This window comes from Bufo bufo, chromosome 5 (assembly GCF_905171765.1).
Source record: "Bufo bufo chromosome 5, aBufBuf1.1, whole genome shotgun sequence".
In the NCBI taxonomy this organism is placed as follows: domain Eukaryota; kingdom Metazoa; phylum Chordata; class Amphibia; order Anura; family Bufonidae; genus Bufo; species Bufo bufo.
In genome coordinates, this window is record NC_053393.1 from 117,043,678 (window position 1) to 117,063,280 (window position 19,603).

Consider the following 19,603-nt stretch of genomic DNA (forward strand, 5'->3'; position numbering starts at 1 on the left):
GAAGAATCAGGGTAATACACCTGGAGTTTTATTTCTATTTTATCACCTACTGTGTTCCAAAAAATGGATTGAAATTGAAAGTTTGCAAAACAAAAATTACATTTTTAAATTTCCCCTCCATTTTGCATTTATTACTGTGAAACACCTAACACACTTCCAGAATCTAATTTTAAATACTTTGAAGGGTTCTATTTTTAATTGGTTGATCTATGGGGGAAGGGGTATACAGGACCCTCAAAGCTACTGCAGAATTGAATTGGTCCCTACAAAATAGGCTATGGAAATTTTCTTGGAAATTAGTAAAATTGCTGCTAAAGATATGTCTTTTAACCTCTCAAAAAAAATCGAAGTATATTTGAAAAATGATGCCAACATAAAGTAGACATAGGGTAAATATTAATTATTAACTATTTTGCGAGATATGACTTATCCATCTTAAAAGCAGAGAAATAAAAAATTAGAAATTTCTAATTTTGTTACATTTTCATTAAATTTAGATTTTTTTATAAATAAAAATAAAATATATTGACTGAAGTTTGCCGCTAATATAAAGTACAATGTGTGACGAAAAAAAAAAAAAAAAATCTTAGAAACACTTGGATATATAAGAGCATTCCAAAGTTATTACCACATAAAGTGACGTATTTACACAAAAAATGGGGCTGTGCCATGAAGGTGAAAATAGGCTTCGTCTTTGAGTGTTTAAAGAACTAAAATATATTTTCTCTGGAAAGCTGCAACCCATTTTCACAAGACAGGTATCATTTTCATCAGCAGGATCAACCCTGCCAGGCAGGGATAGGGATATTCCTAGAATCAACATTGACCACCTATACACAGGATCAAAGATAACATTTCTGACGGCTAGGACCCACACCTATCATGTGAACAGGGGTCCTGTGTCCCCCTTTCCTTCTCACTGCATGAGCCTGCAGCTTAAATAAAGCACCAGCCAAGCATGTGCACAGTCGCTCCAGTAAACCCTATGAGGAGGAAAAGGGGACAGAACACTCCCCTGTCCTTAAGACTGGTGGGGGTCCTTGCAGTGTCCCTGCTGGGACCCTTAGTGGTTAGACATTTATTTATAGACTAATACTATTTATTATGCAAGTGCTTGGTTTTATGTTACATTGCAGCCTTTGTGGTGCTGTAATTGCTGCCATCATCCCAGATAGTTCCTAGCTTCATGGCAGCAGGTGGATGAACAGCTTGTATCAGAAAGATTTCCATCTTCTTATTGCCTGTAAGAGTTACTTGGGCATAGTGGAAACATAACATGACCAGGTTCAGGGGAGTAGCTACAGGCTCATGGGTCCTGGTGCAAGAGTTCAGCTTGGCCCCCCTTCCCTCAGTGCTTTGTGGCCAGGGGCCCCTTTCTTAAAGCCAGAGGTGTAACTTGACCTGCATGCACTTTCTATAATACCGGTTTCTTCTTATGTGGCACAAGGTTGTTTGGGCCCTCTCAGGCTCCTGGGCCCGGTAGCGACTGCTACCTCTGCACCCCCTATAGCTACGCCCATGACCAAGTTGTTAAAACTGATGTCCACCTTTGTGTATCTCATGTTACAGTGTCCCTTTCTTCTCTCACTCTCTCTCTATATATATACAGCATATGTGGGCGCTGCAGTAGCCGCTCTCCACTACGCTGGTGAGTGGGTGGCATGGCATTGTTCTCCCTGAACCCCCAGTCCTCAGCTGGTGAGTGCGGGGCCCATTGTCCACCACAGTATAAACAATTAGGTGTCAAGTCCCTCTTTTTTGGCCCACATATATACTGTATATATACTGGACTGTATATATATATATATATTATATAAATTAAGCTTATCAGATTCACCTATATTGATCTTATATCAGATTACTTTACAAAACATGGTGTAAAGAATTCTCACAAGACATCACCAGAACAAACTCTGTGCAGGCAATAAGTAAGCAAGCAGCGCTGGAAGGTTTCAGCTCTGAGGAATGCTGAATAATGAATGCAGCGCTGGGATTTAATTGCATGCTGTAACTCTCTGTACATAATCAGTAAGGTGATGTGCTTATTCATCTTTGGAAGTGGAGCTATATACATAAATGAAAAATATTAAGCTGTAAAACGATTTTTGAAGGAGACCAACCAAACGCTTTACATTCTAATAAACTCCTCCGATTTATGCTAGACTTGCTGTAATAATAGATGTGCAAAGTCTCATTTATGTAGAATATTTCTGTTAAAAGTACTAGTGCTAAAGATTTGATTTCCCATGCAGAGGACCTGAACGTTTATCAGAATCAGAGTGAAAAGCCCTGTGTCTCTGTGTCCTTTTTTTTTTTTTGTAATCCGGGAAAACTTCTTAGCATACACTATAGATATAACTGTTGTATACTTGTACAGTTATCTAATAACAATATCAACATATTGGTAATAGTTTGGTGGGAGTTGAACAGACCTGAAAGCAATAAGTTTTACTTTATATTTAGAATCTCCATCAGTCAAAGTAAAACACATGCATTCATTCACTTACTTGAAGGAACATTGCCATTTCAGGCTCATCCATGAACTGAATCCCTGATTCTACCAGCTTTGCGACAATTTCCATATGATCTGCATACTTCTTCATTAACGACTTAACATATTCAAGTTTCTCTTCTTGGTTTCTTGTGATAACTTGAGTCAGTTCACCTTTCCTTTCTTCAAGAACTGCATATAAGTAATCAAATTTCTCACTTAGCTGTTCTTTCTGTCTTCTACTGTTTTCCTAAAAGACAAGGAACATTATTTGAAATGTTGTCTCAGCACAGAGCACACCTCATTCTATTTAAGGTGCTGATCAAATGATCTCCTAAACTAAATCTTAGCATAAAAACCACTCTTGTGGTCATCACTATTCTCTTGTTATAGAATCAGCTGGATTGCAAAAGCAATGCTAGTAGTAAATGAGAAGAATTTGCAATAAAAAAAATAACTACAGACCATGCCAAAAGATTTGAAAAGAAAAGTTCAGTGTGAGGAAAAGGAGGTTTAATTCTAGCTTTACTGGCAGGGGGATACAGTGAGTGTAAGGTTGCTTCCATCCTTAAAATTTCAAAGACAGCGATTTATAAGAACAAGGTGAAGTAGCAAACATTGGGGACAATAAATTTGCAGACAGAAAGTGGGAGGAAACAACTGTTTACTGACTGTTATGACCGCCACCTCATTCGAATCTAGTAGTATGATGTAAGTAGCATGACATCAAGTGACCTACAAAAAGAATGGCAAGCGGGAGCTGAGGTGAAATTTGAGGTGAGGTCATTTCAAAACAGGCTTCTAGAGGCAGGGCTGAAGTTTTGCAAAGACCATAAGGAATGGACCATAGAGGACTGGAGTAAGGTCATCTTCTCTGATAAGTCCAATTTTCAGCTTTGCCCAACACCAACAGGTTGTGCAATGTTTAGACGTAGACCTGGAGAGGCCTATATCCACTTTGTCTCGTACCCACTGTGAAATTTGATGCAGGATCGGTGATGATGTAGAGGTGTTTCAGCACAGCTGGAATTGGAGAAATTTGTCTTTTTGAAGGACACCTGAATCAAGCCACGTACAAAGGTATCCTGGAAGAAAACATGCTTCTTTCTGCTCTAACAATGTTCCCCAACTATGACAATTGCATTTTTCAGCAGGACAAGGCCCCATATCACACAGCCAGGGGTGGAAGAACAACAACCAGATCAAGACCCTGCATTGCCTAGCTAAATCTAAAATGTTATATGTGTGGATGTAATGATATATATAAACTGTACAAATGAAAGGAGGGTCTAGTACCTGTTGGGCCACCTGGATACAAGATGAGATATGATTAGGCATGGAAGCATACAGGTTCCATATGGCATCCTGTGGCACATTTGCTCACCGAAGTGCCATGACCTCTTCTAACAGAGGATCAGTGAGGATGCTGGAACCCCACCAAACTTATATTAATGGCCTATGCCAAGGATAGGTGATCAATATAGGAGCCTTGGAAAGCCCCTTTAACAAGTGCTGTGGCTCCACGATTCTGAGCATAGTGAGAATCTCAGCAATGTGATCACTTCTAATAGAGGGAAAACATCTTTTATTTCTACTTTCTGCGTTGGGGTTCAGCTTACAAATTATGATCCATGATTTAGTATGTTCAAACTACGTGGATCAGCTTGACTGTCTCATTTACTTGTAGGTTGTATTTCTTTTGTCATTTAGCTTTGAGGGCTCATATATTATTGCAGTTTTCTTCCACTGCTCCAATGCTGTGTTCATTACAAAAAAATTAAGGATACCCCAAAAACATCCATACATTTTTTTCTACAAAACCATATATCTGTTCACAGGAAACATGCAACATTTCCCTCTATGCTGATGAAAGCCATAATTACTACATAGAATAGTTAAGAAGACTTTATGCTCCACATTTAATATCCTAGAAAACCCTGCATGAAAGTATGTTCTTCTCAGTACACCTATTACTATGTGAATGGCACCAGTTTAGCCAGTTTAAAAAAGATGAGCTCACTCCAGATTAAAAGCCATGATCACTTACAATCACATGCAACACCCATGGTGTATATAAAGTACAATATTTCAAATGCAAGGGATTTTGATCGTCAATCTTCTTCTTTTCTGCATTTAAATTGTTCTTCTAACCCTATCTCAAACCAATAAACCTTCACATTTAAATCTAATAAACATTCATATAGCTTTCATTGCATTCAATAAAGCCAACTGACGAGAAATTGACCCAAACTGAAATGTGACCAAATCACTAACACGTTTTATTCTTAACCATGTGTCATATGGAAGCATAAAAAAAAAAGGTTCACGTAAAAAATGATTGGTCTCCTGGTCTACTTCAGTTAGGATGCTCTTTCTAAAGGCCATTCATGAAATAATCAGTCACCTGTGAGGTCATCTGGAATATTACGTCTCCAAATGTTCTGATGCTGCATTTCTAGCTTCAAACTAGCATGATATATTAAACCACGCGAAGGAATGTCATGCATATCTTATATTTATTATTAAGGATAAGTGCGTTTTCCTTATTGATGCGTGTGATCGGTTGTCAATAAATTATTTACAAAGATTCCACCAATTCACGCAAGTTCCATAATCAGGGCCAGATTTACATAGCTGTATTTTGGCTTTCCTTCGCCCAGGGCAAAGATTTCAGTTCATTGCCAATTTGCCAAAGCCGCGGATTTGTTACAATGGTAGCTCATGCTGCTGCTGTCCCTTGCGCATGGGCGTCAACTGCCTGTGTGTGAATTGGGACTAGTATTTAGTGTATCTCATCTAAGTTTCAGCACTGCAAGGGTTAACACCTTCCTCTCCTTCATCTGTGAGCTCTCCTAGACAGGGCTCATGCACACAAACATATTTTTTTTCCATGTCTTTCCGGGGTTTTTTGCCGCCCGTATGCGGAACCATTCACTTCAATGGGTCCGCAAAATAAAAAGGTGTCCCCTTGCGGTTCCACAAAAAGTATTGAACATGTCTGATTTTTGTCCATTTTGCAGATAAGGATAGGCATTGTTACAATGGATCAGTAAAAAAAAAACTGATTCAATACGGATTTCAAACAGACGTCATCCGTATTTTTTGTGGATCCGTGTTTTGCGGACTGCAAAATATATACGTTCGTGTGCATAAGCCCATATGCTGGAGGCTTGGTTCCACCCCGTGCCTAATCAACATGTTTTGCATGGATCTGCTAGGTTCTGCTAGATTGCTGTAAAACAGCAATAATTGTTTATCCACTTGTGTATTGACTTCTGCGTATATTCACCTGCCCTGACCCCTTCCTCCTCCTGGTTATGAGCCAGTGGGTCAGCAGCCAACCGCTCTTGGTAGTTTGCACAGTGGTTACACATCCACAGCCGTAACAGTATCTGAATACCCTGTAAAGAGCACATTGGTTTCCTGACTTTGGGCACCCAAGACACATTTTCTGACAGCTTCCTTTAGTTACACTCCTGAGTACAGTAGGCCCCACGCCAATTTCTTAACTTAACCCCTTACCTCCAGCCCTACTGTTAAAGACATACTTTGAAAACATTACATACACCGCTACAAAACATACAGGGTAATACAGCACCACATACCTCTTACATCCAGTGATGTCCCCTCTGATGTAGATGTTCGCTTTCTTTATCTTCTCCATTCACACCAGACCGCCATGATGATTTCTTTCAGTCATCTCTTGTCTCTGCAGAGTTTGACAACTACTTTTTCATCCTCCTCACCAAAATACTATTACCGCACAGAAAATTCCCCTTATTGCAGACAGTGCCCTAAAAATAACTATTCCCAGCAAATAGTGTCCCTGAAACTTATATGGTCATAAACATACTGTCTTCCAAAAATAATTGTGCTAAGCTGATACCGTGCCAGGGTGCCTCCCAATGTAACAGTCCTCCTAAAAGTCCTACCAATAGTAATAATTCTCTGCCAGAGTGCACTGTGTGGTAACAGTGCATCCCAATAGTAATAATGTCCCTCATTTTGCCCTATAAGTAATAATGCCCCCATAGTTCCCCCATTAGTAATAATTTCCCTATAATGTGTGCCAGTACAAAAAATGACTCCTTATAATGTTTGCCAGTAGTGATAAACAAACATCGGGACGATTCGCAAACGCGATCTCGCAAACGCGATCAAATGTTCGCGAACTGCAAGTTCGCGGCGGGCCCATATCCACTTTAATGGCAGGTCATTTTTGCAGCCACCAAATACTTACAAGAAGTGCACAATATGGACAGTGACATACCAGAGGGGGATCAATGGCAAAAATTCCCCAAAAGAATATGTATTTTAATCAGGGGCCATTTTTATGTGTCTTAAAGGGAAATTCTCAGAAATGTGCCTTGCTGGAGCCTAGAAAATTTTTATTTTAGGCCACGGGAGTACGGTCCTTAAAATTTAGGCATTCACCTGACATAAAAGAAATTGTGATTATGTGGCTCGAGGTACATTATGCGGTCAATGGATAAAAATTAAAATGTAGGCCACTGGAGTACAAGCCCCAAACATTAGGCATTCACCTGACAGAAAAGAACAAGTAATTATGTGGCTGGAGGTATATTAGACGGTCATTGGATATCAATTTTACTGCAGGCCAGTCGACTACATGCCCCAAAAATGATTAATTCACTGTACGGAAAAGAACAATTGATAATGTGGCTGGAGGTACATTAGGTGGTCACCGTATAACCATTTCACTGTTGGCCAGTTAATTTACAGGCCCCAAAAATTATGCATTCACCGTACATAAATGATCAAGTGATTGTGTGGCTGGAGGTATATTAGACGGTCAATGGATATCAATTTTACTGCAGGCCAGTGTAGTACAGGCCCCAAACATTAGGCATTCACCGGACAAAAAAGAACAAGTAATTATGTGGCTGGAGGTATATTAGACGGTCATTGGATATCAATTTTACTGAAGGCCAGTACAAATAGATGTCAAATACATATGTTTAAAAGAACAACAAATATAAAATTGGATTAAAAACATAGCTAACTAAATACCCCCTCTTGAAAAGAAAACAAATGATAATAGTTGAAATTCGATAACACGTGGTCGTCACAGGTGTTGAATTCCTCCGAGGTCCCAAACATTAGGCATTCACCGAACAGAAAAGGCCTTTTATGCCGCTGTATTTACCTAAGACAGGGACCATTATTTGTTCTGGGTGGTGGCGGATATTTGTGGGCTGTCATGAGGAAATTCAATTAAACGTGGTCGTCACAGGTGTTGAATTCCTCCAAGATCCATGCCTCATTCATTTTTAGAAATGTGAGGTAGTCCACACTGTCGTGATCTAGGCGAGTGCACTTATCGGTCACGATCCCCCCTGCTGCGCTGAACGTCCTTTCGGACAGGACACTCAACAAGGGGCAAGCCAACAGTTCCATGGAAAATTGTGCCAGCTCTGGCCACAGGTCAAGTCTGCACATCCAGTAGTCCAGGGGTTCCTCGCTTCTCAAAGCGTCCACATCGGACGTTAACCCGATGTAGTCGGACACCTGTCAGTCTAGGCGTTCCCTGAGGCTGGATTTGGAGGGCGGCTGTCGATGGGTTGGCTGCAAGAATGCTCTCATATCCGAAGTGACCAACACATCTTCAAGCTGCCCTCTTCTTGCATGCGCTGTAGGATTGGTACTCGCAATTGTTTCTCTGTGGGTGGAAATGGAAATTCCTCTGCCAGCGCCTGCAACAGCAGCATGCAGCATCTCTCGTAGCAAGGCCTGGAAATGCTGCATTCTGACAGCCCTCTGTGATGCTGGTAACATGTCCACCATTTTGTGTTTGTACCGGGGGGTCTAAGTATGTTGCCACCCAGTACTGGTCCTTGCCCTTTATGCTTTTTATACAGGGGTCCCTCTTTAAACACTGGAGCATGAAGGCCCCCATTTGCACTAAATTGGAAGCGGTGGAGTGGCCTGGCTCCTGCTCATCGCCCAGGAGAATGTCGTCCTCTGTCTTCTCCCCCCATCCACGGACAACACCAGGGATGCCCAAAAAGTTGAAAGCCTGCTCTTCTTGCTTCTCCTCCTCCTCCTCCTTCTCCTTCTCCCCCCAGGCATCATCCTCCTCCTCCTCCTCTTCAGACTCTTGCTGACTTGCTGTCTCAGATGGAGTAGCCCCCCCGCCCCGGGAATTCATTCAGCATTGCAACTTCCTCACCTTCCTGCTCCTCGATGGCTTGATCAATGACACAACGAAATGCACGCTCCAGAAAGAAGGCGTAAAGGTACGATGTCACTGATGGCACCCTGGCTGCGACTGACCAGTTTGGTGATCTCATCAAATGGCCGCAGAAGTCTGCATGCGTCGCGCATGAGCAGCCAATGGTGCGGTGAAAAAAAAACAAGCTCCCCAGAAATTGTCCTGCCGCAGAGTTCATACAGGTAGTTGTTTCTGCTGGAGAAGCCTATCAAGCATATACAAGGTGGAGTTCCAGCGTGTCGGGCAGTCACAAATTTAGACGTCTGACGGGCAAGTGGTGTCACTGCTGAACGTCAGCAAGGCGAGCCATGGCCGTGAAAGTTCTTCTGAAATGGGCAGAGATTTTCCTGGCCTGCTGCAAGACGTCCTGGACCCCGGGGTGTTTGGCAATGAATCGCTGCACGACTAAGTTCAGGACGTGTTCCAGGCATGGCACATGTGTCATTTTGCCCTGTTTCAGCGTGCTCAGCAGATTGGGACCATTAGCACACACCACTTTACCAACTGTCAAATTGAGCAGGGTTAGCCACTGATCGGCCTGTGACCGCAGAGCTGAAAGGAGTGCAGGACCGGTGTGGCTCTTGGCTTCCAGGCACAGCAGACGCAGCACAGCATGGCAACGTCTCACCTGGCACGTCAAATAGGTTCTGGGGAGCTTGGGGGGTGCAGCGAAAGAGGCGGTAGCAGTGGAAAAGGAGGAGTCAGCCGAGGAGGAGACGGAGGATAAAGGAGGAGGAGGAGGAGGAGGAGAAGAAGAGGCAGGCCTGCATGCAATTAGTGGCTGTAACACCAAATTCACATGAGTTCCACGGGTTACATGCTTGACGGCCATTAGAAGGTTCACCCAGTGGGCAGTAAAAGTTATGTACCTTCCCTGCCCGTGTTTGCTAAACCACTTGTCTGGGTCAGATGTATCTTGGCACCGACACTGTGTGCCAGAGATATATTAACTTGCCGCTGAACATGGCAATATAGTTCAGGGATGCCCTTCTGGGAGAAATATTTCCTTCCGGGGACCTTCCATTGCGGTGTGCCAATGGCCATAAATTTTCTAAAGGTCTCCGAGTCCACCAATTTATGCTCGAACATTTGGGCCATAGAAGCCTGCCTTGTGCCAGATGAATGCGACGATGGCACGGTGAAAGGTGGAGTGAAGGACAAATGGGAGGAGAGAGGAGAAGAAGGAGAAAAGGCAGGATGTGAAGCACTAGGAGTGTAGCTTTGTGGGTTCTGATGGCATTGCTCCCACTGGGCTCGATGATGGGAGGTCAGGTGCCTTCTTAAGGCAGCCGTCCCTAGGTGAGTGTTGGGCTCACTGCGACTTATGTGTTGACAGCACAGGCTGCAGATGGCAACACTATTATCAGTATCTGACACGTAAAAAAAAAGCCCACACTGTGGAGCCATGTGCCGGCGTCCTGTTAGCACAAGATGTGACCGTGCATGGTGGATGGCTCGCTCCAGATACATTTGCAGTCTGCTTTTTTCCTCCTGTACACTGCAAGTTCTGCCTGCTTCTCCTCCCTATCTGCTGCTCCGTCTCTCCCTCTGAACTCCCCTCCTTTTCCTCTCTTGTGGGCACCCACGTGACGTCCATCGACACTTCATCATCGTCACCTTCACCACTACTGACATGGGAGATCTCGGAGTAGGCAGCAACAGCGGGACCACACTCCTTGGGCTGATCTGGGTACTGCCGTCAGACCGCTGGGTGGCGGCCGTTGCTACCTTCTTCCTCATCCGATGCCAAGAATGGCTGCGCATCGGTAAGGTCTGGAAATTGATGTGAAAATAATTCCTCTGACTCCAGTGGAGGGGCTATGGTGATGGTGGTGTCTTTGCGGGGGCACACAGCAGAGAGTGAGGAGGGTGCTGATACAGAGGATGAGGAGGGTTCAGAAGCGGAAGGCTGAGTGAGCCACTCAGCCAACTCTGGTGCGTCCTTTGACATAATCGCATGCACCTTCTCCAACTTCCCACTTAGGCTCCTGCCTGGTGCACCTGCCCGACCCCTACCACCCCTGCGGAACGGCCTGCCTCTTCCCCTGCCTGTCATTTTCAAAATGACCCTGTGTCAAAGTCCCTAGAGAAGAGCAGTATTTGTGGAAGCAGGTATATAAAACCCCTTAATCAGTTTTTTTGGGGGGCAACTGGTATATCACACCAGTTGCAATTAGTTGTTCCAATGTCATTTGTCCCTATGTATAGCTGCGGTATTTCAGCAGAACCGCACACAAATGCTGCACTACACAAATGCACTATATAAAAATGATATTATAGGTATATCGCACCATGCCTCAATCAGATTTTTTTGGGGGCAACTGTTATAGCACACCAGTTGCAATTAGTTGTTACAATAGCGTTTGAACCGCACACAACTGCTGCACAATACAAATGCACTATAATATATTTTCTATGTTATAAGGTATATTATAAGTATATTACACCCCTCAGTATGTCACACCTATTGATAGCACACCTATACCAGTCCTTAAAAGGACTTTTGTGGCCCTATTAGCCAGCATTTGGTGTCTCTATACTCTCTAACAGCCTGTCCTTGCTCACAAAGCATTCTCTCCCTACACTGGCAAAAAACAGAATGTAAAATGGCGGCTAGATCGGGTTTATTTATAGGGTAGGGGGTGTGGCCATGTGCTGAAATGTCTCAATTGGCTGTCTTGTCCCACCTTATGGATGTGTCATGGGTCAAAGTTCTGCACAATGCAAAGAATATGGCGCTGGTGGACATCGCCATATGTTCGCCTGTTCGGTGAACAGCGAACGAGCAAAGTTTGCTGCAAAACGACCGCCCGGCGAACCACAAGGCCATCCCAATTTGCCAGTAAAATAATTCTCCCTTGCAATGTGTTCCAGTACAAAAATGCTCCCTTATATGTGTGGCGGTACAAAAATACTCTCTTATGTGTGCCAATACAAAAAATGCTCCCTTATGATGTGTGTCAGTACAAAAAAAAAACTCTTTTAGTGCCACATGTAGAACAAATGTCCCCATATTGGCCACCTTAGAATGTGTGCGAGTACAAAAATAATGTTTCCTTATAACATGGGTCAGTAGAAAAAACTACCCCCTTTAAGTGCCCTCAGTGGAACGAATTTCCCCACAGAGGCCCCCTTAGAATGTGTACCAGTACAAAAATGCTCCTTTTTACAGCTGCAATGTCTCCATAGTGCTTTCTCCAGTTACAAAATAATGACCCCCCCCCTTCCATTGTGGCCCAACAGCATGCTGCCAAATAAAAATAATATAAAATGTATCTGCCCACCCGCGTTACCGTAGCCACTTGACACTTCTCACCCGTGAGGGAATCGCTGCTAGGTCGCCAGACACAGTCTGCTGCTTAGACTGGTAAAATCTGACCACACATTTATAAAAGAAAAGTCTGGTTTTAGAAACAACCACAGTGGGAGCCTGCGCTGATTGTGGTGTAGTCAAGGGCTGCCGGCCGGAGCACCACTCACGCTAGAAGGTTGAACCAGAAGCCATCCGGACACCAGCTTCCCTGCGATAACAAGGAGAATCTTCCACACATACAACGATCTTCTACAAGGTACCAATCCATACAACTTTATATCAGTGTTTGTGTCTCTAAGCCCTTGACTACACCACAATCAGCGCAGGCTCCCACTCTGGTTGTTTCTAAAACCAGAATTTTCTTAAATAAAAATAATAAACTCAAATACTTACCTCCATACTGCTGTCAGTGATGCAGTGCAAGACACAGACCTCTTCCCGTCTGTGCCCTGAGCTCTATGTAGCCCGGCTCAGGCAGTGTGATAATGATGACACCGGCCTCTGATAGGATACAGGAATTAGGACTAAAGCCTATTAGAGGAAACAGTGGGCCAGTGAGACATCATTCCTATGCCACGATGCAGTTGAATATGTAGAGATGAGCCTTTCCAGACTGGAAGCACTCATTGCCCATGGCCCTTCTGCTGCCCCCCCCCCCCCCACACACTTGTCCCCACTTGTCCCTACCTAGCGCTGCCTGAGGCAATCGCCTCACCTCGCCTCATTTGCGGTGCACCCCAGAAGAGAATGACAAACAAGGTCTAAAGATGATGCTAGATGTATACTTAAATATAATAGATTGATATCTGTCTGCACATGAGGTATAACACTATGTATGGCCGTTTTATGACATGTATCTTACAATTATCACCAATTTCCCCTTCTACCTTCTCAGTTATCCCGAATAATCAGGAGGAGGGGCACTGGCTGTTATGATATCTCCCATTCACAGCGCACCGAAAGAAGAGGAAATCATGTTCTCCAGCACTAGGGTGAGACAAAACAATTACTTACTTATTAGACTGTAATAGGCACCAGCTATAACCTGATCTGGCAATGAAGCTGGAAATCCGATTGGTCTCTGCTTCTCTGAATACAGATTTTACCAATGAACTGAGATTGAATAATCAAGAAGCAAAGGGGAGGGGAGGAGTGGGAAAAGAGGGAGATTTCTCAAATAAGATATATTACAAATGTTCTTATATGCTTATAATATTGATTTATCCAAAGTTGTTGAACCCGATGGACAGAGTGTAAGGTATCAGATATGTGCAAACAGGCTGCCCATATTTGATGCAGGGAGGCAGATTGTGAAAGTTAAGATTGCAATTTATTTCTGTAATGGAAGCAAGTGCTGGGTTATCAGAGTTTCTAGATTCATGGTTCCCTGATGAAAGACAGTTTAGTAGGGAAATGGTGGACAATCTGGTTTCCATGTAACCGTTAGCATAGTAACTTTAACCTTGTTTACTGCTCTGCAGACGTGACAAGGTCATTTTGTGTCTGTGGGAAAATGCACCACTTGACTAACTCTGTTTTAGGATTGTCATCTGCTCTCCTCTATAGGCTGCTGGCTTAAGAGGGTGCCAGAAGTTTAAGCAGGAAGGGAAAAACACCAAAACCAAATTCTTTAGATGGAATCTCTGATCACAATGTAATCCTTCCTGGACAATGAGCATGTACGTGGGTGGCAATCACCTTCACCATTTCACAAACAAATGTCATCTAATCTAGGGTCCATTCAGATGTCCGTAGGTGTTTTGCAGTCCACAAATTGCGGATCTGAAAGACACGGACACCGGCAATAACTTTCTGCATTTCGCTGACTGTACATCGCCGGCACTATAATAGAAAATGCCTTTTCTTGTCCGCAGTTGCGGACAAGAATAGGACATGTTCTATTTTTTTCGGGAACGGAATTGCATAGTGTCTGCATCCGTTCCAGCCCCATTGAAGATGAATGGGTCCGCACCCAAGTTGCGGACGTGTGACTGGAACCTTAGACCTATGAAGATAGAATATGAGGCCCTTACACTCCCTGCTCCAGAAAAGAAAACATTTAGACAATAATGAAAGGGATAAACTGCAATAAAACCGAGTAGTCCCTGGTATCTCAGTTCTGGGAATGATTTTCAGTGCATGCATACAGTGTTTGAGCTTTATAGGTTTGGACATCACTCTTAAACCGCATTTGTCCCCATGATCAACCCTATTAAACCCGGCATACTGCCTCGTAGGGTTCATCGTGGTGAGTTCTCTAATCTGACGTACAGTTGCAGAAACATTTTTACTTTTATTCTTATGCAAATGTTTGGAGCACAAAAGGGCTGGCCTAGCCCATTGAAGCACTGCCTCACCTCCTCCTCTCTACCGTAGGCACTACCCCTATCCTCACTGCTCGGATGCCTGGTTCTGAAATCTCAGGCTTACATCTGCATTAGTGCATTCGTGATTGATCTCCGGAGGCTCTCCCCACTGAGACTAGCATTGTGCAAGCTCCAATAATATTAGTCTCTTCCTGGAAGAGAAGACCCTCGACTTCAATGATTCTTCACTTATTCTTGCTAGAACTTTATAAGTAAAGGTAAAGATGGGTGCTACCAGTTGACTGTGCAGGAACTCCCCTCCAACTGGTAACACGCATCTTTATCTTTGTCCATAAACTTCTATCAGGAATAAGAGAAGAATGGCACAACATAAGAGAACATGCTCCAGAATTGTTATTACATGGGGAACGTGTGTAGTTACTAAAACAGACATGTCAAGAGAGGTGACAGGACCTCTTTAAAGTAACAGCTGACTACGTTAAAACAGCAAAAAACGGGGGCGTGGCCTGACCGAGCTAGATGGCGGCTGCTTGTTAGCAGAGCTCTCGCCACCAGCACCCGTCTAAACCTCATTTTAGCGCTACCCTGACCCCGGCATGAAGATACAGTCAAAAGATTGCATGCAGGCTGCACCGGGACGCAGAGAGAACCCGAACCCCAATTCAGAGATGGACAGATTCCTAAGTAAATCGACAGCACAGCCACCGGCACGACCTCCTAAGATGGCGCCGAAGCCTCCCGGCGAGGCCACAGGAGACCATGCTATTGCCCAGGTCCCGGAAGATGAGGGGACACCGCACACTGACGAAAGGTCAGGACTCACCAGGGAAATCCTTGAGGAGGCTCTGCAACGAGCACTAGCCCCTCTGGCCGCGGATCTGGGGGCGATCAAAGCAGACGTGCACCACATAGGTGACCGCGTCGAGGCGCTTGAACAATCACAGGACGCCATACTAACCTTTAATGCGTCTGTAAAAGATTCCTTGACCTCGCATGCCAGGGCGATGAACACGCTCCTGCTTCAGATGGAAGACCAGGAGAACAGAAATAGAAGAAGGAATATCAGGCTCAGGGGGCTACCAGAGGCGGAGGATAAAGAAGATCTTTTTCAAATAATGGACTCCCTCTTTAATACGCTACTAGGCCCAGAACAGGCGCCACATATTACTGTGGAAAGAGTACATAGAGCATTGAAGCCGAAACCAATGACCAGAGACAACCCGAGAGATATAATTTGCGGTATCTTAAGTTTCAGAGACACTGAATTAATTCTCCAAGCAGCTAGGAAACAAGGGGAAGTGAAACTTAAAGGAGTGCAAGTGCAAATCTACCAAGATCTAGCTGCATCCACGTTGCAAAAGCGTCGATTACTGAAGCCTCTCACTGACCTCCTACGGTCGTCCAAAATTCCATACAGATGGCTCTTTCCCTTTGGGATTTCAATCACGATAGGGAACCGCCGCTACACGGTCCGCTTACCGGAGGACTTACCACCCGTCTGGGAAGCGCTTCAACAACCTCCGGTGGAGATCCCCTCCTGGTTACCTGTCCTGCCCGCGGATGATCTTCCACCGCTTCCCCAGGCGTCTAGATGGATGAAGCCGAAGCCCCAGAGATCCGGGAAGAATAAAAGAACATGGCCGCAGGGAGTCCCGGACTAAGGGTTCAGTGTTAATGCATCTCTCTCTCTTTCTATCCTACAGTAGGGTTGCATTTTCTGACACAGTGGTAATGCGCCCCTGTATAGCTGTTAATAACCCCGTTTAGCTGTTAATAACCCTGATTGGGTCTACTTTGCCTTGTCTTTTAAAAATGTTCCATGATAATCAGTATTACTGACACTCACTAGTTTATTAGCATCTTGATAGACAAGGGTGCTTGCCCAGCTGGGCTATAGTGCCTATTGCTACACTCTGTCATGCTGCTATGCATTATGTCCTCCTTCTTCAACAAAAATGTTGGTCGGGTTAGCTTTATAACAGCCTTAGTATTATAGCTTTATTATAGCTTTGGTATAATAGCTCTATTATAGCGTTAACATAGCCTTATTATTGGGGTATTATATATACTAATACGCACGAGGTTTAGAAGTGAGGTGCTGGGCTGGTTGGGATGCACATGGTTTCTACATGTGCAATTCTTTCCCCCCCCCCCCCGGCCCAAAAGGCCGTACTTCTATGTTATTTTTAAGTTATAACTATAAATACTGTTTGTATTGGTTTTTCATCCTGTTTGGTACATCAAAGTGGTCGAGTAAGACAAATGCCCTAAATATGCAGATTATCATTATTATAAGATGGCTCCATTAACTTTATGCTTTAACACCTTCAACGTACATGGATGTAATAGCCCTAAAAAACGTAGTAGAGTGTTTCAGGTTCTTAGGAGAATTGGTGCGGATATAATACTTCTCCAAGAGACCCACTTTTCCCATTCGCACGTCCCTAACTTAGAAAACAGCCCTTTTAATATGTGGTATCATGCTACCTCCAGCAGTTCTGCGGCCAGAGGAGTCAGTATAGGCTTCAGACGGGGCACCCCTTTTACTTTTCATTCTGCAGTGGAAGATCCAGAGGGGAGATACCTTTTATTGAAGGGAGAGATAGGACACGTAACCGTCACAATATGTAATCTCTATGCACCAAACGTGAAGACGGTTGATTGGCTGACTGAAACACTAGACAAGATAGGTACATTCGCTGCGGGGCTATTGTTGATAGGGGGCGACCTCAATCTAACTCTGAATCCTTTACTTGACTCCTCTGCCCAGAAATCTGCTGTTTCATTTCGGGCTCTCAAGACAGTTCATTCACGTCTTAGATCTTTGCACCTTAGTGATGTCTGGAGGTCGGCGCATGGTGACAGACGTGATTTCACTTTTTACTCAAACCCTCACAAATCATACCAGAGGTTGGATTATCTGTTTGTGCAGGATAAATACCTACCTGCTATCAAGTCCTCTACTCTCCACAACATCACGGTCTCTGACCATGCGCCGGTCTCCCTTGTCATTAGCTTTCCTGAGTTATGTAGCAGGGAGTGGACCTGGAGGTTAAACCACACCCTCTTAGATTCACAGTCTAGGGTTGACTCCATATCACAGAAGTTACAATCGTACTTTTCTACCAACACAACGCCCGATGTATCCCAGGCAACAATATGGGAGGCGCATAAGGTGGTGATTAGAGGTGAATTTATTGCACTGGGGTCCCACATTAGCAAATTAAGAACACGTAAAATGTCAGACCTCTTATCTCGCATTGCCTCCCTAGAATCGTCCCACAAACGGTCTGGTGCAATTAGAGATCTAGAGGAGCTAAAAATAGCAAGACGAGAGTTACGGGAGCTGTTAAACATTAAGGCGTCTAAAGCATACCTAAAAGTGAAACACAAACATTACGTTCACGGTAACAGGGGCGGAAAAATAATGACGGCTCTTATTAAAAAACAAAATGATCAGATTTTCATTAAGCGCATGAAATCACAAACGGGATCGGTTATGACTGACTCAAGGGATATATCAAAGATCTTTAGAGATTACTACCATAACCTATACAACCTTAAAGGGGAAGAACAGGAGGAGGTAAAAACAGACCGGAAAGGGAAGATTGAGCAATTCCTAGAGACACTAAAACTTCCCACCATAAATGACGCTTCCAAATCATCACTGTTGGCCCCCATTTCATTAGCAGAAGTAAAAAAAGCCCTGAACTCAACACCTTCGGGTAAGAGCCCAGGCCCAGATGGGTTCACGGTAGCCTATTACAAAAATTTTTTCCCGGTTTTGGGCCCACAGCTAGTTAGTTTTTTCAACGCCCTTTTAAGTGGCTCTACTATAGCCAATCAGGCCCTAGAGGCACATATAGTTGTGATACCTAAGCCGGGTAAAGATGTCGAAGTCCCTTCTAGTTACAGGCCAATCTCTCTGCTAAATGCAGACATCAAGCTATGGGCCAAAATCCTGGCCAATAGACTATCACCCCTACTCCCGGAGATTATATCCCCCGAACAATCAGGCTTTGTGGAGGGCAGGGAATGCAGAGACAGCACCTTTAGAGTTCTTCAGACTCAACAATTTGCCTTAAAACAGGGGAAAAAGCTTGTGTACCTAAGTACCGATGCCGAAAAGGCGTTTGATAGAGTCGCCTGGGATTTTATGGAAGCCACACTACATAAGTTTGGCCTCCCCCCGCAATTTGTGGGGGCGGTGCTGTCTCTGTATTCTAACCCCTCCGCAAAGGTTCAGGTGAATGGCATCTTGTCACCCCCTTTTAAAATCTTAAACGGAACACGCCAGGGTTGCCCACTCTCGCCCGCTCTATTCATTCTGTGCTTAGAGACTTTTCTACAATCACTGAGACAAGATCCTGAGATACAGGGACTCACAATAGGTACGGATGTACACACTGTCGCCGCTTTCGCAGACGACATGCTTATATTTATGACCAACCCTGAAAAGGCACTCCCATCCCTCTTACAGCAGCTAGAAGTATACGGAGCCCTTTCCAGTTTCAAGATAAATCATGCCAAATGTACGGCAATGGGTATTAATATATCTCATACATCTGTCATGAAATTGGAGAGGGATTTCCCATTCGAGTGGAATAACTCCCACATAAAGTACCTTGGTATTAATATAACCAAAGACCCTAGCTTATTATTCCACAAAAACTACATTCCATTATTCGACAGTATAAAACAACAACTAATTGATATAAAAATCCCTTTTTTATCCTGGTTGGGGAGGAAAAATTTACTGAAGACCTATGTGCTTCCTAGAATACTATACACTCTTCAGACCTTGCCCATACCCCTTCCTCAATCTTTCCTAGCTAGACTCAGAAGTCTATTCTCCTCTTTTGTATGGGGGGGATGTAGGCCTAGGCTAGCATACAAGATCCTCACCAAACCCATATTTAAAGGAGGATTTGGTCTCCCTGATGTTGCAGCTTATTACAGAGCGGTCCAGCTTAGGCTGCATTCCGAACTTTGTAACCATACAAATACAAAACTCGGCTGTAAGCTAGCTAGGACTATACTAGGCCCTGAAGGAATGGCAGCTTTATGGGACCCAAAATTAGTGACGAGCCACATCATAAGCAAAAGGGGCCTGGACCCTCTTCAAGGAGTTATGGCCACTTGGTCAAAGATATCACCGCTTCTGCGTAACTCCCCGTGCATATCACCGCACACTCCCATATGCTACGTCCCGTATTTGGTCACTCAGGGATTTCAAGACG

The 19,603-nt window shown here is 44.0% G+C and overlaps 1 protein-coding gene across 3 annotated transcripts in view; it reads right to left on the reverse strand.

The window, feature by feature from the left end:
• TRIM55 (tripartite motif containing 55) overlaps window positions 1–19,603 on the reverse strand; it is a 186,300-nt gene that overhangs the window by 67,450 nt on the left and 99,247 nt on the right. For all 3 annotated transcript variants that reach the window (XM_040432405.1, XM_040432403.1, XM_040432404.1), the window contains exon 5: window positions 2,508–2,741. In XM_040432405.1, coding sequence (XP_040288339.1) covers window positions 2,508–2,741 — 234 coding nt within the window. The remainder of the gene's footprint in view (window positions 1–2,507; window positions 2,742–19,603) is intronic.